At 40.6% G+C, this 23,660-nt stretch overlaps 1 protein-coding gene across 5 annotated transcripts; it reads left to right on the forward strand.

The window, feature by feature from the left end:
- The first annotated feature begins 930 nt into the window (after positions 1-930).
- On the forward strand, positions 931-14,911 carry UPP1 (uridine phosphorylase 1). 5 transcript variants are annotated; one of them, XM_085052182.1, is made up of 8 exons: positions 931-1,036; positions 3,542-3,607; positions 6,398-6,515; positions 6,726-6,884; positions 7,910-8,024; positions 8,472-8,681; positions 9,732-9,878; positions 11,270-14,911. In XM_085052182.1, exons 2-8 carry the CDS (start codon positions 3,555-3,557, stop codon positions 11,407-11,409), a joined length of 942 nt encoding a protein of 313 aa, XP_084908308.1. In that variant the 5' UTR covers positions 931-1,036; positions 3,542-3,554; the 3' UTR covers positions 11,410-14,911. The 5 variants fall into 5 exon arrangements, with proteins under 5 accessions (XP_084908308.1, XP_084908304.1, XP_084908307.1 ...); XM_085052178.1 differs by lacking the exon at positions 931-1,036 and adding an exon at positions 1,071-1,162; XM_085052181.1 differs by lacking the exon at positions 931-1,036 and adding an exon at positions 1,076-1,094.
- Positions 14,912-23,660: the final 8,749 nt, after the last annotated feature.

Consider the following 23,660-nt stretch of genomic DNA (forward strand, 5'->3'; position numbering starts at 1 on the left):
AATTAAACACCCTTCTAAGGTGCTTGTCCACTACTATAGCTTGGAAATCTTGACAAATACTTAAGAAACAGGAAAATGGAAGATGGGTTAGGAGGCTGTCCTGTTTCACTCATTGGAAATATAAACAGGCTGAACAGGTGACATTTTTCTGAGTTTGTTGAGCAATTCCTCTTCCATATCGTTCATGCCTAAAAATGCACCTGTGCAAGGGATTTGTCTCTCTTCTATTCCCATACAAAGTCCTTTGGTGTGAGACAGGATATTAATAGATTTTACTCTAAATGCCGAATACATGATTTTGTAATAAATACATCTCAGCAATGCCTCGTGCCCAATGTGTTCACCGTCCTGAGACACAGAAAGTTCTCTACCAAGAAGGTTGTAGTCGCTCTGTCTCCCAAGTATTCCCTACTAGGACAAACTACAGTGTGGTTCTGGTGCGAAAAATTATTTTTAAAATGGTAATGCAGGACTGAGGGTTTAGTGTCTTCAGTGACTGTATGGACAATGTTAAATTTACGCTTCCAGCAGCCGAAGGCGTCTCTGCTCTTTTCTCACCGCCTTTGCCGTGCCCACAGGCCCATGGCAGCGGGCACAGGGTGTGAGCGCTCCGACACACAGGGGCAGACACGGGCACAGACGCCCGCACAGCCCGACTCGACTCCGCCATCCTCGGCGTGCCGACACCTGCGTGTGTATCTGCATCCCTAGGAAAAGGTGCTCCCGAGCGCCCGAGCCCTGGCAGCAGCTCTCCCGCCGAGCGCCCGGAGCCCCGCGCTGCCTGCACGCCGCCTGCCTCGCTGCCTCTCCGCACCGGCAGCGACAGCGACATCAGCGGCATTGCCACAGCCGCGCCCTGTGCCCACCCCGGAGCACGGCGCTGCCCGCAGCCTCCCCGGCGCGCAGGGGGTTAACCGGGCCCGGGGCGGGGCGGTGTCGCCGCTGGCGGGAGGTGGCTCGGCCGGGCGTCCCGCAGCCCGTTCGGCAACAGCGAGCGGATCTCCTCGTTTCCCAGCGGCGAATCCCGCTGCCCACGGTGAGAGCCGCGTCCCGCCTGTCGCCCCGGCAGCCCGCGCTCAGCTCCCGTGCGGGTGGTGGGTGCCCGCCGTGTTTCCCACCCCCGGTCGCCGGGACCCCCGCGGGGGATGGCGGCGGAGAGTGGGTAGGGAAAGGGGGGCGGCGGGCGCGGGTGTCGGTCCGGTCGAGCGCTCCGCGGTGTCCGGGCGGACAGTGCCGCTCGTTCTGTCTGCGGGGCCGGGGGAGCGCTCCGCCAGCAGCGCGGGCACCAGCAGGGTAAAACCATTTTTGCAGCGACTTCAGCTTTTCGTGATGATGGATGAACACCGACCAAGAGCTTTGCCCTGCAGAAAGAGTTGACTGTGGACTTCCTTCAAAAATGCTGGCTGGCGGGGAGAAATGAGAGATGGCAATTATAGTGGATTCTGCATGGTATTAAAGCATCAATCTGAGCACTTAGAGGTTTAGATGAGATAGTAGGAAGAAATTCTTCTCTATGAGGATAGTGAAACACTGGAACAGGCTGCCCAGAGAACTTGTGGATGCCTCATCCCTGGCAGTGTTAAAGGACAGGCTGGATGGAGCTCTGAGCAATCTGGTCTAGTGGAAGGTGTTCCAGCCCATGGCAGAGGGTTTTGAACTAGGTGATCTTTAGGGTCCCTTCCACCCCAAACCATTCTTTGATATACACAAATGTTAAGGCAGGCTCTGCCTTTTCTTGATTTGGTTCCTTCTGGGAGTACATTATTATTGAAAGTCAGTTTTAACTTCAGCTGAGGAAGACTACAGAACCTTTTGGCGTGTCTATAAAAATTTCCGTTTGCTTAGACAGCGTGAGAGTTTTGTGGCTTTACATTAACTGGTTGCTTGTCACCTACTGCCTGATTGTTATCAGGGTCTGCCATGGGAAAGCTACTTTATGCTTGCTCCTTCCTTCAGTTCCTGCCAAGACACCTCCAGCTGGGTGCTCCTGGAGGGGGTATGCTGGACCTTTGGACTGCCAGAACTTTGTTCTCAGTTTTTTTAAGTATATAATCTGTGATTACTTAGGGGATCACAGAACCAAGAACACTTGAAAATCACAAAAAGATGCTGCGAACAACAGCTGAATGAATGTCCTTGGTTTATTTGCAGCCATTTTTCTTTTTGTTATGTAAAAATCACTTTGCTGTTTTTTCTTAACTTTCAACTCCTCTTTATCAGGACTTGTGGCGCTGTAGGAAGAAATTATGCATTTTTCTTGAAATGTATGTGGTGTAATGGCAATACTCAGTAGTAGCTGACTGCACTTCATATCACCATAAGGAAGTGTAGTTGATTATTAATGCAACTTTTATACTTCACCTCCTTGAGCACAGATGATTGTATACACTTAGTATATCTAGTACATGTGAAGTTTGATAACCTATTTAATAAAGGTTAATGTTTGTTAAATGAAGAAAACTAATAGTCCTTATAAATTTAATATGTTTCCACTTTTCAGTGGCTTTTAACAGGCAGGCCTCTTGTTTATGTTGTTTGGTTCTTCACTTCTTAAAAAATTTACATATGATGTAATTCTGTTGCAAGATTGATTTCTTTACGTTTCCTTGTGATGTAATCCTGGGGTTTTTAAGGATTACAGTCCTGTCTCTGTTATAATCTCTGTGCTGTCAGGCCCTTCTTAAGGGAGGGTAGAGCAAAACTTTGTGATTCAATGCTTCCCATAAGGGCATTCCCAGAAAGTACCAACTTCGGCATGTTGCCTTAGTCACTTCTGAAAATAATAACAAATTAATCATTCTATAATTATAATTCTGTCCTTGGATCGGCATGAAAGCCTCAGTGATACATTTGCCTGTTTAAATGTAAAGAAGAGTGCAGAAGGAGAAGGTTTTGGTTATAGGTTAGGGTAATGGATCAGGAAAAAAGGTATTCAGGGTAGATGATAACTGGAGAGCTGTGGCTTTTTGGAGTCATGTTTTAGTTTCGTGTTCCTTGCTTTATGCTGTGGCAGAAAGAAATCCTCTTATGGTCAGTAGGAGGAGTTTAATGAGGAGGATATTATGAGTAAGATGCTTCCTGGAATCGAGTTTCAGGCATCTGACAGCTAGAACTGAGCTTTGGAGACGTTCTGGAGCCAGAGGTGAAAGGGGGCTGAAGCTGATTCGGTCACTGTTGATGTGGGAGGTATGGAAGGAAGAGGGTGAGTTAGTTAGCAATGACTCTGTGGCCTGTGAACCTGCGGGTGTTCAAACTGCAGAACAGAGGTAGTGGTGAGGTGGGGGTTGCAATAGCAGGGGATTAATTTAAGCTTAAGGGCTTTGAAAGTGGTGATGCTCAGCAATAAAAACTGTAGATCCTCATTTTGCTCCTTTTGCTCCGGTTATAAAAGTTATAGTGTGGCTGGATTATTTGAGGAATTTATTATCCCTGATAGTTATCATCAATATGGAAGGTTTCTCTCTCTGTTAATGCTTCCAGCTTTATAGATGGGACTATTCTGATGCACTTGTAATTAATTTATATTTAAATATAATTCTAGGTATAAAACATACATGGCTCCTGGTTCCTCAAATGAGAAGAAAACTGATGATGGACAAGCTTCAAAGTAAGATTAAGAAATTAATTATTTTGTTCAAGTTAACACTTAAACTTCTTCCCCAAACTCATTACACACTTATTTAGTTTAAGATAAAGTTTATGATAATAATGCCAAGTGTGCAATAAGAGCTCTTCTGACAAATGGATGCTTTATTGCTTTTACCACACCTACACGGAGGATTTTGCTGGCTAGCAATTTTAATTTCTCTCAACAGTGAATTTTTTGAAGCTGGCTGTTGTTTATGTTTATTAATTTATTTTAATCCAATGAGCTGCTGAAATGTCAACTTTGGTTGCTGCTTCAAGAGTTCAAACAAATGTTTCAATGTGTTTCTCTAATCCTTACTTTAAGCTTATTTTACTTAAACCTGCTACATGCCTCCTTAGTCTTAAGATTTGTATTTTACTTAAACCCTCAGAAGTTGTAGATGCTTTACAACAGCTCGAGGGAAATAATTTTTCTGCTCCTTAGCTTTGCATGCCAAAGATTTTTATCAAGCAAACTTTGCCTCTACTGTAAATCCATGGCATTGGTCCTATGTACACATAAGAATATGCTAGTTTTTATTGCTCGTTTTACCCCAGGGTCCAAGTGTAGGATCAGATGTGCAGATAAGCTGTACAAGTTCATAACGGCCCCTCACTGTAGTGAGGCAGTGGGTTGGAGAGTGCTGTTGGTGGGGTGTGAGATGAAAAGGGTGGAATATAGCCACTGATGAGGAAGGAGGCTGTGTTTTGGCCAGGCATGAGGACAGTGGTGTTGGCACATACCACATGAACTTCCTTGCACTTTTAGTAGAGACCTCGCCTTTTCCTGATTTATTTCCTGGAGAGAAGCTTTTATTGCTGGTGTTCTCATAGAGAAGGAAATAAGTTTTTTTGCTTGCCTGAGAAGAGACTGTGAAATGATTTCAAATCATATCCCATCCTATTTGTATGTAAAACCCATTCCAATGGACATCAGCACAGCCAGATATTTTATCTGCATTAGTGAGTGACCTGGTTAGAGAGTCCCACAAAACTGGGACTGGCAGCCTGGAAATTCTGCTAATAAAGCTGGTGAACTCCTAGGTTGTCTACGCTTTCTTGACGGGCCACAAACCTGCTCTTTAGTTCTCCTGGAGTCAAACAGGCCTCTTGGAAGGAAGAACAAAGGCAGCCAAAGCCTTTGGTTCCACCTCAGGCAGGCTTTGTATGAAGAGAGGCAAATGGGGCTGGTGGCAGATGGAAGGGAAGTCCTACTGAAGGGGTGAAGGGATCAGCTGCCTGGGTGGGCAGCTCCCTCAGTTGATGAAGGTAGTTGTCTGTGGTGGGGAGGGACAGAGAGGGTGGGTTGGAATGACACCTCTTTCCTTGATTGTGCAGCAGTTACTGGATAGGCAGTGATGTTGGAGAGAGACCGTCAAGAACAGAAGCAATTGCTATATACAGAATATTTTGGTTGTAACTTTTTGCTTTCTGAGGAACAGTTCAGTGACCTCAGCATGGGCATCTTGGCCACTGTAGGCTTCCTTCATCCTGCACAGGACTGGCAGGTAAGGCATAGGACCTATGGGAAAGCACTGTCTTTCTGGGGAGGCATTAGGAGGCAGACAAGATAACCTAAACCATCTAAAACAGTGCTAAACACCTCTGTTTAGGCTTTGGAGTTGTTCCTGAGCTGTAATAATGATTTTTGCATAAAGTCCAGGTGAGCTCTTTTGTTTGTCTCTTCTGACAAAGCAGTTTGAATTTGCTGAGCCATGCTGTGCCTTTAGTGAGCCTTCATTAAGCTGTTAAGTCATCTTCTTGTGTCTGGAAGGTATTTACTGCTTGATTCCATCTCTCAAAAATTACTTTGAAGTACTGGCCAGTGTTCTGCTTGAGCTTGTGCTTATTGACTAGTCTTTCCTACCTGTTTCAATTGAACTTAAAACATCAAGCACAGAAGGCAGACATTTCATGAATTATTCAGCGTGTTTAGTCAGTCCACTATCGAATTTTCCATGAAGGTGATCCCACAGGCCAAGTAGTTCAGGTTTCCCTCCTCGCCCTGTCATTTCCTGTCTCTTCAGACAGATTAATTTTTATTTTTCTTTTAAGATGTATCACTTCCTTACAAGAAGCACTTAGGAAGAAATGAATTCTCTTTACCTCTTCCTCTCTCTTTTTCCTTTTTCTTGATTTTTTTTTCACTTCTGTGGTTTTCTCCTTGCTTCAGATTTTCACTTTCCTATTTCAGATACCCTGTACCCTTGTTATCAGTTTCATGCCATAGAGTTATTTTTTTTTCCCCTGTCTGAATGACAGAGTAAGACAAATTGCCAGAAATCTAGTTTGTGCTTGTCTAAAAAGCCCAAATCACCCCATCTTTCTTGGGTGGCTGGTGGACTTTCAGTCAAAAGAGAGGTCAGGTTTTGCCTTTGTAGTAAGGTGGTCTATTGAAAATTCCCTGGTCCTGCTTGCATTGTTTTGCTCATCATAAAGACCCACTCTGGTTCACAGATTTAATATTGTTTAAGATGAAGGTTACACTGTTGCAAATGCATCCTAACACCTGGGCTTTTTTTCAGCAATTTCATTCTGTGAAATGAATGCAATGTGAAATGTCATATGTGATATTTTACAAGACATAAAGCAGTTATGAAAGCTAGCATTTCTTTAACACAATGCTCAAGGAACCAAAATAATATAGTGCAGGCATACGTACATGTGGCATTTCTCAGCTTTTGACTTCTTGAGTTTGAAGAATTGTTATCTGTTCAATCTAGGGGTTTGTATATATTCTATATGTTTCACAATGCTGCTGTCTTGGCAGAGAGAATTTTATTCATCTCTGCAACCCTCACCTGGAGAAAATGAAAGAAGACATCCTGTACCATTTTGCTCTTGGGACTGGTACCCACGATTTTCCTACATTGTTTGGGGATGTGAAGGTAAGATGCTTTGCTTCGCTCAGCAAACCTGAGTTTTCTGCAGAAGGTGAAAGCATAGCTGTCCTCAGAATAAGACTAACTGTGTCAGCCTTCAAGCAACTGAGGAGTGCATGCAAAGGGGGAAAAATTTTGTGGGTTCTTGTCACTTTCAGTATCCAACAAAGATGGGGATAATTGGTTTTGACTGTCTCTTTTCAAACTTTTTCCCAGTTTGTGTGTGTTGGAGGAAGTCCTTCCCGGATGAAAGCTTTTATTGCCTACATAGCAGAGGAGCTGGGGCTTGGAAGCCCTGGCTGTGACTACCCCAACATCTGCGCGGGCACTGACCGCTATGCAATGTACAAAGTGGGGCCGGTTTTGTCCGTCAGTGTAAGTACTTCCTGTAATCTAACACTGGACACAGTTCAGTTTTGTTGCTGTTCAAAGCAGAAAATTTGAATGCAGGTTTCTTTTAAATACTTCATAGACTGAATCAGGCTGCTCAAAATAGTGCATTCAGATAATTAAGGATTCCTTTTTAGCCCTTTTTAGCCCTTTTTTGCAAGAGGCAAAGTCTCCAAGACCTTCGTTCCTTCTTGCATCCTTTTTCCTCAGTGTACCACCGAGGTGTTGCAGGAATGGCCTCACAGATTTTTGAGCAGAGTTACTGTAGCCTTATCCCTGTTCTGTACCCTGAAAATGGGGGAAAAAGGTCACTTGGTGCATGTAGGGTATTGGATAAAAGGGCTGTAACGAACCCAGAGCTAAGTGTCTGCAATGGCACTGTCAGATGTGCTTAAGAGAAGCATTCCATGGGACTCGTGCTGCCAACTCATGTATGCATTTTAAAGAAATTCATAGCTTTAATTTGCAGATAGAATTATACGCTTGAATTACGATTGCAAAACTGTAGTATTATTTTGCACCCTTTCTTTTGAGCTGTAATTATCATAATATTGTGCAAGTTAATGTGGACTTATATTTCCTGAATGTTGAGACTAAACCACAATGTCTATGTTTTGAAAAAAATTACTTTAACTATTCACTAGCACTTCAGGTTGGTGAAAAATCAGAGTGAGTTTTCTGTTGTGTTTAGGAAATGTTCCATGATGAAGTGCATTAACCAACTGTTGGGAAAGGACACCCTTTATACTTTTGAGAATGTAAATGTTCTTTAATTGATGATTTTTAGAAATACTGTATTTCATCCGCACTCTACCAAAGCCAGTGGGAGTCTATTTGTAGGCAATTTCAGTATATGTCTGTAGGCCCAGAAGTTGGGAGTTTTGTGGGAGTGAGTTAGGTGGCATTTGAGAAAACAGTATCAGGAAGGACATAATGTCCAACTTTTTCTTCCATATATATTTTGTGTTGTCTATATGAATGTGGAATATGAATTTATGCTTTCTTTTCAGCATGGTATGGGCATTCCTTCTATTTCAATCATGTTGCACGAGCTGATCAAACTGTTGTATCATGCCAAGTGTTCTGACATAACCATCATTCGCATTGGCACCTCTGGTGGAATAGGTATTTCCCTTCTTGATTTCTGTCTTTCATTCTGCAAACCAAAGTATCTTTGCAGGAGAGTAAAGCATCTCTCTGCATGTTAAGAGATTAATGGTCAGAACAGTTTGCCACAGGAGATGCATCCTTTTACTTCTGTAATTTTGAAAGTAAAGGCAACATCTGCTTTTGCATAGGGAAAATGCACTTAAAGATCTGACAATGGGAGAGGAAGGACATCCCTGTTCTCTATGAAAACAGAATATAAGAAAAAAGTGAAAAAAATTTCAGAAATTATTTGTAATAAAAAACTGAAGCAGCTAGGTGTGGAAAAAAATTGTTTTGGTGAATTCAGAGGCAAAATTGCCACCTCTAAAAGAAGCAGGGTTGGGTCAAGATGTATGTTTTATGTGTCTGGAAACAAATAGTTAACTGCATTGTGGAGCTACTTCCTATTTCCTTTTGCTGCAGGTCTGGAGCCAGGCTCAGTGGTTATAACTAGGCAGTCTGTAGATGCCACCTTCAAACCTCAGTTGGAACAGGTTGTTCTGGGAAAGACAGTAATTCGCAATACTAACCTGGATGAACAGCTGGCTAAGGAACTGATGCAGTGCAGTAAAGAAATTGGTCAGTTCAATACAGTCATTGGAAACACCATGTGCACTTTGGATTTCTATGAAGGTAAGGCTGGTGACAGACTAGCAGAAGACTATTGGTAAGCAGGAACAGATAAAAGTTGAATAATATATTAACATTAAACTTCAAGTGCACTAACAGAATACATTCTCTACTTCGGCTTGCCTTGCCAATCACAATTAAACTATTTTTCACCTACATAAAATCAAGCATTGTATTTAACACTTTGCTGTATTGAACTTTTAATTTCATGGAGATTTCTCACCAACTTGAATAGATCCTCTGAAGTACATATAGTCTACTATACACTTCTCATGTATCTGTCTGGTATATTTGTCGCAAAATCTATGTGATTTACTGAAGCATCCTAGGGAATTAGAGGAGTGAGAATCATTTGTGACTGGTTTAGATGCAAGCAACACAAAAAAAAGTGTCAGGGATATTTTCAACTCATACAGCAACAGCTGAGAATAGGATCAAGGGCAATAGTTTAGGAGTACATCTCCAAAACTGAAAAAGATATTAATTAAAGTACAGTGTAATTTAACTTTACTGGTGCTGTCTTTTTTTACGTATTACTCTTGAATAATTTGAATAAAAAATTTTCTTAAAAATTTACAGTAATAGCTAGTTAGCTTAAGAGACTTCTTACTTTAGAAACTCTGCAAGTAATAAAATGTTCATATTTTAAGGTAGAAACAGGAAAGCATTTTCAAGCCTGGTAGTTTTTTTAGGCAGTAAACATAGAAAAAATGCAGCACTTCCATGCAACTTAAAATTTCTTGTGGAGTTTTGATGCTTGCTGTACATGTGGGAATCTACTATGTACATTTCTCCATTTATGAATCTGAGAATTTAAGCTGAAGAAGACCAATTAAATTACCACAATTCACATTATAAAAAATACAAGTAATATGTAGAAGCTCTAACAATAGCTAAGAATCCCTTTGTCCTATCCATCTTGTGCACAGAAATAAAAAGTAGTAGTAAAAACTGGACCATGTATGGAGGAAACTGTAATAACTGGGTGTTTTCAAAACTGAATTTGCTCTGTGACTTCATCACTCTGAAATCTTCCACAATATTACTCTCTAGGACAAGGCAGGTTGGATGGTGCAATATGCTTATATAATGAAGAAGAAAAGCTGCAGTATTTGAAGAATGCTTATGATTCCGGTGTCAGAAACATTGAGATGGAGTCTTCTGTATTTGCTGCAATGTGTAATCTCAGCGGTGTCAAAGGTAAACTAACTTAGTCACTTTATCTAAGCTACAGGAAATTTTCTGCATTGAACAGGGTTTGTGGCTAAAAACTGCAAATGAGTGTTAGCATACCTTCTGCATATATATATATATATATGTATATAAAAATTTGTGCTCATAATTTTGTTGCTGCAATTTTTTCATTTGTGCCACAACTTATCAAACTTCTTCACACAGTTTTTACAGTTTACTTCTGTCATTTGCTATTCCAGCCTATGGCAACCATGTAAATCATTAAAGTGCCTAATTACCCTATGGCATTCATTAGTTTTCTCCAGCTATCTTTTGAAGTTTACAGAAAACAAGTACTTATTTTCATATCAAATGGAAAATAGAATTATTTTCTATAGACTTACAACTTTGATTCTTAAACAGTTGAGGATTTTTAGTAGTATAATGAATAAACCACTCCAAATCATAAAATGAGTTTGAAAAATTTTTTTACACAGGCTAAGTATAAAAGAGCAATTGCAAATAAAGTAATACAGTGTCTTTCTTCTTACCATATTGACTGTCTTCTTTCACTTTCCTTAGCAAGAAATATGCCAATTTAAAACACTGATGTTCCTCAAACTCCCTTAAGCTCAAGGAGGACAAAATGAAGAAATAGAAGCAAAAAGGCCAATAGTTATATCAAGCATCCTCAGTTCTTACTGGCTTGAAAGGGATTAAAAACCCAACCAGTACTATCCCTGAGCAATTCAGGAGGCCTTTTGCTGTCTCTGCTTTGTAGCTCTGTAATGTGTATTTACTCCTTGTGCTCTGCAAATTGCCACTGGCAGAAACTCCAGACAGAGCAGAGTTATAGGGTTGAGTGATAGAGCTCAGCTTGAGTGAAAGGAGGGATTTTGCCTTTGGGCTCTGACTGGGGCTCTTAGGCAGCAGATGAACCTGAGATGATCCATGGGGTCCTCATGCACTTGCAAGCGTCCCCTGTTCATGAATGTGGAGGCAGCTTAGCTGCTGCTTCCTGAGGGATGGCACCTACAGCACAGGCACTCAGTGGAGGACTGTAACTACCTCTGCTAGAAGAGTGTGTCAGGTCCCTTCTTATCAGTCAGGTCCTGGGTACTTGTGAAATGTACTTCTTATCAAGGAAAACATAACAATCATGATACAACAATAAGTATCTGCAGCTGCCTGAGAGCTCTGGCTTTATTAGTGTAGCAATCAGTTATCTTAAACTATTTGTAACTTATCCACAGCATGCTAGTCCCCTAGCGTCCTATATGTGGATACTGTACACCCTTTTTTGTGGGTTGTTTTCTCTCATATTTCGGATCTTTTAGCTGTTCATTCAAGTGTTTATGCTTTTGGACTGTAAAATGCAGGAGTGTCATTCCTAACTAATGCTGTCTTTCAACTTCTAGCTGCTGTAGTGTGTGTCACTCTTCTGAATCGGCTTGAAGGGGATCAAATCAGCAGCCCACATGATGTCCTTGTGGAGTACCAGCAGAGGCCGCAGAAGTTAGTGGGATATTTCATTAAGAAAAGTCTTGGGAAAGTATGAAATATCCATCTTTGTTTTAGAGGAGAAGGCCTTTGTACCGATTCTGTCATCGTTATGACTTCCGTACATTACAGGTCTTTTGGCTCAGAATAACTTACAGCATTCCGTGTGTCTGTGGAAGTTAATCATTTATGTCACTGTTCTTTGGGAACTGAATGTGCTGAATGGATTTCGATTAAGTTCTGCTTAGTTATGCATTACTGGATATAAAACTCACTTTTCTGTGAATTGGAAAGTGGATCTGTTGGGGAGAACAAGCCTGTGATAATACATGAAAAAGCTTTATTTATCCCTACTGTAAAAGAAAAACTAGAAAGAAGATCAAACTTTATTGCCAAGTACATGCATACCAGCAAATTACTTATAATTTACTTGTTGTTATAAAAAATTATATAAGTTATAATTGTCTTTGTTGCTTCACTTCTAAAGAAAACTGAAAGTGAAGGCAGTTTATTTTTTTTTCAGAATTTGACAAATAAACAATACTATTTTCATATATTAAAATTTCATGAAATTGCAAAGTGTGGGACTGAATTTTCTAAACATTAAGGACTTGACACTGAGCTGTTGAATATCTGTACTTCCTAGCTATTGATCCAACAATATTTTAACTAAAGAATAGAATCAATACTCAGGAAATATTTATGCATTAAATAATTTTGCATTGAAATACTAGCAATCTTTTGCTGAAGCAAGGCTCCCACTTATGAAGAGGAACCAAAGGCATTCAGGAGATGCACAGCATGTTCACAGCCTCTATTATGGTAGCCCTTTTTTTTTTGCCTTCCTTTTACTTTGTTTCTTTTTTTTTTTCATTGGTATTCGTCTCAATCCTCAGGCTGTAACACTCACTGTTGCAATGGTTTCCAGTTCTTCTGAAGAACTGGAGAATACCTTTTAATGGTACATGCCATCAAAACCCCTTTTGCAATTGCAGTTTTTTCCACTAACATAAGCCTAAGCGTTTGAGATTTTTTTTAAAGTCATGCTCATTATTACTTTTCTGATGTGGTTTGAATGTAAATATGTGGTCGGTTAAAGAAAATGTGTTTATTCCTTTTTCTTTTTTTTCCCTTTTCCTTCTTTCTACTGCAGTGGGGGAGGGTCCAGTCCTAGCAGGGGTCACAGGTCAAGAGGTCTGAATAAGCTCTCGGAACAGCTGTCGCTGACCCAGCAAAATGAGATTTTCTTTGTGAGGATTTGTAGTCTGCAAGGCTGTTAACAAGCACAAGTGTTAGAACTATAGGAGAGTGATATTAGTAGTAGGCACAGTCACCAGGCGACAGAGACTGGAAGTAATGTGATGGAAACATTAAAAAAGAAAGGGTGACTCATGGACAGAAAACCGCCAGTGAAGATCAGCCTCCTTAAATTTTGATGAATTTTTCATCTGGGGAACACATTAGTAACTTTTAGAAATTCAGTCTTCTTTTATTTTTAAACCCAAATTTTCTCATTTCCGCTCAGGATATACAGTGCATGTAAGTTTTCTGAGAAATTCTTTTTTTCCCTAAAATTAAGGGAAGGAGGGAGGTGGGAATGGCTCCACTTTTTTTTTTTTTTTGACAGTTTCTCTCTTATTTAAATAATAATAATAATAATAATAATAATAATAATAAATTAACTATGCCTACTGCTCGCTTAGGCATTGCATGCAGTCTGTGAGGTCCTTTGGGAAACATGCAACAAAGCACATCTTTTCTCTTCAAGGTCCTGTTCTTGAAAGAGTAGCAAGAATATGAAAAGCAGATCACTTCAGTGCATGCTTCACTCTAGAGTGAAGGAAAGCTTATACCAAATTGACCAGTGTGGGTCTGGAGAAGACAGTTTGCTGTTATATAAGAAATACTTAATAAGAAGTTCCTAAAGAGAAGAAAAAATGCTTTACCTAGAAAATAAACACCTAATGTGACTCTGTGAAGCTATGGGGAAATATATTACTACAGTTGTCCTGGGGGTATGAATCTAAAATGCTGTGATTTGTCTTTTTAAAGAGAGGACAGCAAGAATCTGGAAACTTGTTAAAAAGAATTTCTTGAATTATTTTAACAGTGTGCGCTGTCAATTGAAACTAGAAAGCTTTTGTATTCAGTCATATAATGTAGGCACATCTATTTTGAGAACTAATATGAAAACCCTTAGGTGCTAGATGCTAAAATATAAATGTCGTGTGGCCTGGCTGAGCTGGAGCTAAGGATCATGCATTCATGTGGTGATGCAACTTTTGTATTAAATCAATAGCCAAGACCCTGGCAGAAGCCCCTGAAAGGTGAGCCATTCACCTTTTGCCAATATATCCTTCCTCCTTCCCACTGTTCCTTAGGATGCTGTACATTTCTTTCAGCTAAACTATTTTGCTTCTGTGCTTCCCACCAGATGGAGTAAAGGGGTGTATGAAAGCTTAAAATTAGAATTCAAAGGAAACCAAGTGTCCTCCTGTTTCTGCTGATTCTCATCCTTTGGTGCTGTATTCCTAACACGAAGGCAGTCCTACAGTCACATCTGACATGCAATAAAATACCTTTCTTAACTTTTGAGGAAACTTGCCAGAATGTTACCCTGATAAGAACAGTTGTATTTTTCCTTATGACTGCAACTGGACAGGGAGATAAAGAAATGAGTCAGTTGTGTGCATCCGGTGCTGAAGTTACCTTCCTGTAGGTTTTACAGAGAGTTATACAATTTACAGGTTTTATATGCAAGTCAGTGGTTTAATATTAGCCATCCACATTCTTTCTGTAGAACATCAGTCAAGATTTGGAGTAGTGATGTTTTTAGAAACATATATGGTATTACATATATATTCAATATTACGTAGTACAGTGTCTCCTGGTAGGTTTGCAAATGCTGCAAACTCCAGAAACCCATTTCAAATCAAGGGCCTGCTATAGTTCCCTGTGCCATTCTGTACCTAGAAAAATACCATACAAGCATTTTAATCCACGGTTCAGAAGGGATAAAAGCAAAAAAGGAAGTTAGAGGATATGAATAGAGTGGAAGCAGGAAGGGAGAGAAAAGTGGTTTCTACCAATGGTTTGTTCTGTGATTCGTGGTGTTCTGGCCTCTTCCTACCATTTTGGCAAAGAATTGGTTGAGACTTTAATGAAGACAGGCTATAATGTGGTGGTTTTACATTTACAAGAGACTGAAAAATTGTAGTAACTCAGAGACTTGAATGAGTGGATTTTTATTTTTGGCATCTTGATATATTTCAGAGTAGAACTTTCTTTAATGGAAGGTGTAGGAAATTGTGAAAAGGAGTATTTTCGAATGACCTATGTCCAGAAGTGGTTTGACAACAAATGTTTTTATCCGTCCTTTAAAAACCAAGTAAAATAATTTGATAATTTCAGTATTTCTTGAAAATAAATGTATTTAATAAGCAAGATATTTTAACGTACTTCTTCGTAAAGGATTTTCAGTGCATTGTGTAACAGAACTGGATTTTTAAAAGTCTGAATCTCAATATAAATTCCTAAATAAAATGTTTATATGGTTGAAACAGGGATGTTTTTCATTTCCATTGACAAGACAGGTGAAAGAAACCAAAGCAGGAAACTGGGCTTTGGGGATTGGATCTGCATGCCAAAACTGAATACAAAAAGGCACAGTAGTGTGATTTGATTTCACTATTAAGACTTTCTATAAGATGTTGAGGTTTGCTTTCCCTGAATGTTTGTCAGTGTTTGAGTGACTAAAAGTAAAGTTTTAGCTTTCTAAAATAATTACCATTTAATATTATTATTATTTACAATATTATACTGCAGAGAATGGATTAAATTACAAATCCAAAAAGTCTTCTGCCTGAAGAGAAAGGAGGTCGCTGAACAAAGAAACATTAAATCTGAGACTCTGTGGTACAATAATAGAAGAAAGAGTAATGCTGACAGGTACAGTGCTTTTGCTTGGGCTACAAACAAAATGAAGCAGCAGCAAAAGACAGACTGTTTTACACTACACAGGAGCGTGATTCCAGACACTTCTTGTTGGCGCTGCGCTTGTAACTGTGAGAAAATTTTCAATTTACTATCAAGTCTGTCATTTTACAAGAGTAAGCTTCCTAGAGGTCCCCAGAAACTCAAACAAACCACCAGCCTCCTTGGGAGATTGAGTCTGTTTTGCTGGTTTAACACATAGCTCCATTTTAATCAGCCCTATTATTTGACCTTGCCCACAACTAACGTTTTTCATCATGCCCTAACTTTGCAAACAGGGAGCGTCTCCCAGGAAAGATGCTACTAATTGGTGTCATCCTGCAGGCACTTTGTCTGCAGCCCAGGTCTGGGCCACGTAAATATTTACAAGTAGTACTCCTATTAATGTCAGAAGGAAAGCCTCGTGATCACTCAATAAACCTTGTGAAAGAAGTGGTGGGTGGTGATAGGAAAATAGGTTAGTTTGCCAGATTCCCAGCCATATTCCCACATGATTTGACTGCATTCCTGTCTATACCAAACAGTATTTTTGGCCCCTGGGCTCTAACCTATTTAACATATAAAATTATGTTTCTTTGGAAGTGCTTGCCAGCCTACTCTAATTACATTGTATTAAAACTGTAGGCTAGACATGGCGTGCTGATGGTATGATATTATAAAGCAGTCAAGTTTTAAAACCAGAGCTGGGTGCTGGCAGGAGTTTTTCTGCCTTTTCAGCCCCAGTGATTTTGGATGACTTGTATATTATAAAGTTTTAAGTTAAAACTGAGAGAAAGCCTGCTATAGCTAAGCAGAAGCAGAAAAGGGCAGGTCACTCTGTCTTGTCTTTACTCAAAGACCCAGTTCTGAGCCTGGTTTGTTTTTCATTCCTGAAGGAGTGAGTGGAGCACATGATGAAATCCACAGCTTTCTAATTTTCCCTGCAATATTCAAGATGTTTCTGTTGACTACATCCACTCTGTCAAGGAGCCCTGAAAGCATTCACTTAATATAGCTACAACCTGTTGTTTATAGTGGAATAATTATATAGTTAATGTGGATTTTTAAGTCTGGTACTTGCACAGGATACTGCTTGATGCTGTCCTGATGAAACCTACAAATTCAAAAGAGCTTCCAGGATGACAGCAATATATCTGATGCGTCTTTTCAAAAATATTCAGTACTCCTTTGATTTTCCTGCCTCTGTGCTCCATTTTCATATTATCATATATTTTATGCCAAGGGTTTGGTTTGGGGAAGGGGGGTGATGGTTTAATTTAATAATTCTCATATTTCTATGATATTCCAAATAATACAATCAAGCTCATACAACCTGTATCTTCTAAAATTTCTTTTAGAAGTAATTTCCCAGAATGTCACTGCAGCGATTGTTCTTGGTGGAATGCTCATGCGATATCTTTTACTTTCCTAAATTTCATTTTAGAAGAAACAGGTCTGCTACTAGAGGGCACCAAACTAGGCAAGAATGAATTTCTATAGGAAAGGACAATAAGAGAGGAAAAATGAAGTTAGCATAAGTTAGTGGTGAAAGGTGTTTCTCTACTGAGTGTCTTAAATAGTAAAATGTGGAGTCAGTAGTTCATTAATAGTACTGGACAACAATTGCATACAAAATAGTTGTTTCCTGTTACCATGAAAAGCTGTTTAGCATTAAAAATAGAATGCCACATTTTTGAGAATGTAATTATATAGAGCATAATAAATTACACACATCACAGTTGGATGAACAGAGATATTGCAGAAAGGCTTGTTCCAAATAATTTGGCAAATGGTTCATGTGAGCTGTTTTAGCTCACACACCTACAGACAGGAACTGTCTTCCATATCAGTCGCTTTGATAAGTAATTGCTTGTCATTCATTATGCTGAGTAATTTATAATTTCCTACAAATTACATTCTGTAGATTCTGCTCCCTGATTTTCCAGAACGGCTGAGTGAAGCGACACATATTAACAATTAACAGTATTTCAATTTCAATTTCTGAAAAATATTTGTTTAAAAATACATACTTCTGCTGTGCATAGAATTTGCATCACTGCTATCTCAGAATGTCACCTTTGATCCTAGCGAGCAAAATTACTGTTCCATACTTTGAAACAGCAGGGATTTTAGCACTGCTTGACTAAAAGCAGAAGTGCCATCCAAGTGTGAAGTGGAGCTCCTTGGTGAGGTATTAATTAATCCTGCCTCTGAGGAATGTATGTGCTTAACGTCATTGAGGTAAACACTAAACTACTTTTAGTTTTTTAGTATGTCCTGAGGACTTTCACATTTCTATTTGAACTAAATGATTATTTTAGTAATTTTTCAGTCTCGGAGGAAAGGAAAATCCTACCATATTTGAGAAATAAAGGTGTTTAGCTGGTTGTATTCTGCCTTGACTGCATCTGTGATTTCTGCTTTCTGGGAGGTGATTTTGACCAGTATGTAAAATTTATGAATTCATGACACCTACTCAGTCTGTTTATAATTCTATTCCCTGAACACATAGAAAAGGTAAAAATTAAAACTGAAATTTGCACCATTTCAAATACAGAGATTTTAACAGACTAATCAGTCAGTTTCCAGAAGGTGGAGTAACTAAGTTTACAACATGCTCTGAAGGGCCAAAACTGCTGCTGAGTGACCCAAATCCAAAGCTTGGGAAAGGGAAGCTCAGGCACTCAACACTAGCTGATCCTCATCCCATGGAAATTGGCACAACTAATTAGACCTGGAGATGTGCAGTTGCTCATTGCAGAAGTATCAGACTTATTAGCTTTCTAATTGCTGTTGTGGCTTAAATCTAAGGGAAGTTGGATTGCTCTGTGATGTCTTCTGTATCAAAAAAGTTTTAATATTTTGGGGTATTTTAATGAGGAAAAATAGCTGTGAATATTAGGGTGTGTCCTTAATTCAATAAGAATACATTTGCAAAAAGTGCAGTGATGCAATTTACTCAGCAATAATAAGAAGTAAAGAATACTTGTTCAGGCATCATGCTGTCCTATGCATGAGTGTGAATCATGACTCAGATTCTAGGTGGTTTGAATTACCTTATATAATGGCTGATTATATGTCTCTATTGACCACAGAGAGAACTTTTGGGGATCAGATTCTTAGGGATTTCATTTGTGTAGAACAAAAAAAAAGTTTACTTGTGTAAAGTTTATGTCTCTTCTCACAGTGGCATTCATGGTGGGCAGGGTGGTCATCCTTTGCACCAACAGACTCCTGCTGGGTCTCCCAGTGGCTCTGCTACCACCAGTCTGCACAGGCTCCCCTTCTGCAGAAGGAATTGCCCTTCCACCTCTTTGCTGAAGGAACTGCTGCTGGAAGACTGATTTTCATCCCAGGTGGCATGTGGCATTTAATTGACATAGTTTTTTTATTTTTTGGAACATTCAATCTCTACATAGGTAAAGTATACTGCAAAAGGAGAATAAAATGTCAAACGCACACCCTCCATAAGAGAAAATTCAACAGTCATATGATGATGCAATGGGACCACTACAGTAATAGATGCGTACTTATAAGGGTGTTCCAGAAGCATACTGATACTTTTAGGGGTATATGGTGAAGCAGTGTTATTTTCTGATTAATTTTCCTACTATTCTTTTTTTTTTCAAGAATATAAGCATCTGCAAACAAACTGACATAAACACTGAAGTGAGAGAAAGTCACAAAACTTTGGAAAAAGACAAATGTGTGTTACATATTCTTTTCCTCCCCCTCCTCCATTGTTTGCATCAATTTTTATTCCAGAAAAGTAAAAACAAGTGCAGAGTAAAGCAGCCTGAAGGCATTTATATAAACCCATCCCCTTACTGTTCATTGCACTGAGGAGAAAAACAGAAAGATGAGATTCCTCAATGAAAGGAAAACAAGAGGCAGAAACATAATCTCATCTTTTCTCGGGAAGCAGGCAAATCTCTTGCACTATTCTCTAGTGCTGGAATTAATCAGCTTCTTAAAAATACATTTGGACTGCTTGGTGAGATGATTCTGAGTTAGAAAGTCCCTGAGAAGCCACTCTGCAAGTGGATGAAGGAAAGAAAAGAAGATATGGGGCACGCTGTACACCAGTTCAAGGCTCTGTTTTGGAAAAATTGGCTCTGCCGTGTGAGGCAACCGGTGAGTGTTCAGAAATGATTAAAAAAGGAATATTTTAAATCTTTTACTATCTGCTGGAAAGAGTGTTCCTATTGATTCTCCCTTTTCACTGCAGATTGTTAAGGACAGGCTGGCTGCAAGTGGCTCTTGTTTTGCCATTTGTCACCTAATTGTGGAAAACACAAGTAAAGAACAACAATTTTTTATTCTGAAATTACTGAATACAGAAATGCTCCCTAATTTGCAAATGAGACAGAAATCTCATAGAAGTTTTGAAGAGCCACATCTTGTCTTTTAATTAACATTAGATACTAGCAGTGCTAGTAGCAGTGGCAAGGGGCAAAATCAATTTTCTTCACATTATAGGTGCTTATAGGTAATATAAGAAAGCTTGCATGACTGTGATCAAACTCTAGATACAGGGAATGTATTGTGTATTAAAATTGTATAAACTTCTAAATTTCCTTTCTTATCTGCTTTCCAAAGCCTAATTTAACCTTTCAAATTCCAGCATGCAGAAGAATCTGGCAACTACTTCAACAGAAGTCAAAATTAAAATGTTGAAAATTAGATACTGTGATTGAAATGAGTTTTTAGGATAGAAGGAAGTGAATTTTCTCAAATGAGAAAACATTTTTGGGGAAAAAAAAGGTCACTTCATTTAAAGGTCACTTTAAAAAAAGGTCACTTTCATTTCACACTGATTTCACTTGTCTGTAATGATCTGAGTATTTGCAATGAAGCATGTTGGCTGCTTTGGATAGGATTATTTCAGTTAAATAAACACACAGCTTTCAGTTTCAGAAATATTTAACCTTAATAAAATTGGGATTTAGAGAGGACTTTCTTCTCCAAATTATTGAAAGTGATGGCTTTTAATACAAAATATACTTTTGGGGGAAGGATGCTCTTGGTCATATTTTAGTCTTTTCCTGAACACTTCTGTATGTTCAATTGGTGTGCATCAAGTGGCTTCTCAGTATCTCCAGTTTTCTTGCATGTGGATCTATTTCTCTTCATGTTCTGTGTAGTTTTCCCTCATGTATTTCTGAAGGACAAAATATTAATTCATGCAAGTTTTAAGTTTGCCTAACTGGTAGATTTCCTGAACAGAGAACTCACTGAGATGCAGATTTCTCCAAGCCAGGAATTACAAGGGTGATCCAAAGGAAACTTAATTCTGCCTGTTGAGAGGCAGAAGCTGCCCTGAGGAACTTGCAAAACCTCCTTGTGTACTGTTGTGCAAACACTGAGGCGTAAAGGTGCTCCATCTGCACTTATGGGAGGAGAAATCTGTGTGGATCATCCACCTATGCAGAGATGGTCAGACCCCTGTGAATGTGAAGAGAGAAATACCTCCTGAAAGATCTGATGTGCTTCAGCTCTGTTTTATATCATGCAGATCTGTCTGTATAAGACAATTTTCTCCTCATGGTTATTTATCAACAATTAGGGCTGGAAGACAAGTGAGGGCTGTTGAACTAACAAAATGTCATGAGTGCCATGTGGCATTAGTTGATATTACACAGTGAAGGGCGAAGGGGCTGTGACAGATGTAAGAGTTCTGTAAGGAACAAGTCTTTTGACTGAAATTCAGATTGGCATCAGCACCTCCTATCAACACGGTTCAAAGGCGGGACAGGTTATTTTGCATGTTTGGAGATTTGTTGGAGTTTGAAATTGCACTTGTGCCAAAGACACAGTCTCATTTCTGTTTTCAGAAGCTTTTGCTTCAGAACTACAGCTTCTGGAAGCTCAGGAGATACACACTACCAGGCAAATGTACTACTTTAATTTTCCATGGGTGCATTTCTTAACTATTGTTTAAATAATGTTTATTACCATCCAAATTTGCAGCTAGATAAAGGATGAAATGTGATTCCCAAATTCTGATGCCCTAATTTAGAGGAATTAAAATCAGCTGTGTCTTAAATCCCTGTTACCAAAACTCCCCATTCTGCCCAAGTGCATCTCCCCAGGATGTCATGAGCTCCCAGACCCCAGTTCCTCTCAGTGCCTGGGCAAAGCACCTGCATGAGGACTGCAATCCTGCAATCTCACAAATGTCCTTTCTTTGGACCTTCTATGGACACTTTTCCTATTTGAACACAAATAAGCCATATCCAGCAGCATTACTTTTCCACATTTACCACAAATAACTTTCTCATTAAGATCAGTTTTGCATGCTTAATGTCTGCAGCATGCTGGTAGTTCATTGAATCCTCCAACCTGTTGTTTTTGCCTCTGCAGCTGCCTTCTCTGTCCTTATCCCAAATTTCTGTCAGCAGGAGCAGCAGTCTCTGTCCAAGCTGCATCCTGCTGCAACGGGCTGTGCCAGAGATGGCAGGGCTGTGTTTGACCCTCCCTGCAGGCTGGATTCCTGGCTCAGCCCTAGCCCTGGCTCACCTGGAGGCCCAGGCTCCCAGCAGGGCCTGTTGCCTTGCCTGGGTTCTGCAGTTCAAGCCTATCCTGCTGCCCTGGCATCCTGCCTGGCTCCCTGCCCTTCAGGGAGCAGCTGGCTGGTGCTGTGCCCTGGCTGCCAGCTGGGCCAGCCCTGAGCCCTGAGGTGGCACCAGGGAGCCCAGCCTGTGGCTGTCCAGGGCCTTCCTCTATAAACCCCCTGAGCTCTGCTCTCCCACTGCCCACCTGAGCTTCTTGTGGGACCTTTCCCAGCCCCTGGCTGTGATGGTGGTGGTGTGTGTCCCCAGGGACAGCTGGACCCTTCCCAGCCCCTCCTGGGCAGCCTGATGACATCCCTCCAAGTCTCTTCTGCAGTGCCCCTTCCCTCAGCTGCTGCAGCTGGCTCCATTCCCCATGGATAGCCCATGGACACTCTGCAGCAGTGGCTCTGCTCTACAGCTAGGCACTCCATTTGACCCCAGACAGGAGGAATGAGGATGAGTATGCCAAGGAGGGGAGGATGCTGCCAGGTCCCTGGGGCTCTGCTAAGTTTAATGTCGGTGAACAGCCTCACTGGGGTCCAAGGCACAGCCGAAATGGGGCTTCTGTGCCCTCCGCTCCTGCCTGGGAGAAGCCAGAGGGATATCACTCTCCAGATCAGCCATTGTTCTTGGCCACTGTTTGGCTTGACCTGCTGTGACATTGACTGAGGATCTGGACTCCTCAGAGGAGTAGAGGCTGGCTGTGATAGCAGGGCCTGCCCTTCTGGGGTCCCTGGGATGTGTCCCCTGCCCTGCTGGGTGGCATTGTTATGCACAGATCCCCACACCCTGGGGAGCAGCTGGTCCTTGCTGATCCCTGAAAGATAGAAAGCACCATCCTCACTTTAATTAGGTTGGCTCTTGTATTGTTTCGAGTATGATCAGTTTAGATATACGGCAATTTCCCTAAAATTCAGGAAACCTTTGCCTCCTTGTCTTACGTTCTGCACAGATGTCCGTCTCCACAGGGAAGACTCTGCCACTGGATTTTGTTTTTGAGCATTATGTTACTGTTCTTAGGCATTTTTCTGACATGCTCAAGTTTAGGAATTTCTTCTGTGACAGAATTTGGTTCCACTCTGACAGTTTAGAAGCAAAATCCCCAGTATGCTTCAGAGAATTTAACAGCCTCTAGTGGGAGATCTTCAGTGTGGCTGTCACTTCTGCTGTGTTTCTGTTACCGAGTTCCCTATTCACACTTTCCTAGCACTATTACCAGTGAATCTAGAAGTCTTTTGAAAATTGGCTGAGTGGCAGTTTCTTCCTTTCTGCTGCTTACAATTGAGACAATTGCTTTTCCTGGTGGTTTTTTTTTTTTTTTTTTATTCTGTGCAATCTGTTTGAGGGTTTGTGTCCTCTCTGCAGAGGTGTGAAGAAGCACTGTGTACGTGCAATCTTCTCAGAGGAGACACACTCAAAATCTGTGAGTCCTGCGGCTCACCGTCTTGTGTGCCTTGTTATTGTGGCCCTGGAAATGGGAACTGGAGTATGAGATGCCTAGCTGTGGGCAGTCTCAGGCCTGTTAGCTTGGTCTCACTTGATCTCCTCTCCTGGAGGTGACGAAGGTGGCTTTTGGAGAGCATTGACTGCAGGTGACAGAAAGAGTGTAATGGCAGCAGCCAGGAAGCCTGGGAAGGAGAAGGAGATAAGCCCTTCCACCAGGAAGGGCTCAGGGGAGCATGAGGAATTGCAGAAAGGTGCAGAATGCTGGTGGCTTCTTAGGAGGCTCGGGTATGGGGTAGCTGAAGGTCACTGTCATCACCTTGCCAGAGCCACAGTCTTG

This window comes from Lichenostomus cassidix, chromosome 2 (genome assembly GCF_008360975.1).
Source record: "Lichenostomus cassidix isolate B80296 chromosome 2, HeHo_3.0, whole genome shotgun sequence".
Lineage (NCBI taxonomy): Eukaryota > Metazoa > Chordata > Aves > Passeriformes > Meliphagidae > Lichenostomus > Lichenostomus cassidix.

Coding starts and splice junctions, on each gene's coding strand:
- UPP1 (XM_085052178.1), top strand. Junction 6,516..6,725: donor CATTGTTTGGGGATGTGAAG/GTAAGATGCTTT, acceptor ACTTTTTCCCAG/TTTGTGTGTGTTGGAGGAAG. Junction 8,025..8,471: donor TGGCACCTCTGGTGGAATAG/GTATTTCCCTTC, acceptor CTTTTGCTGCAG/GTCTGGAGCCAGGCTCAGTG.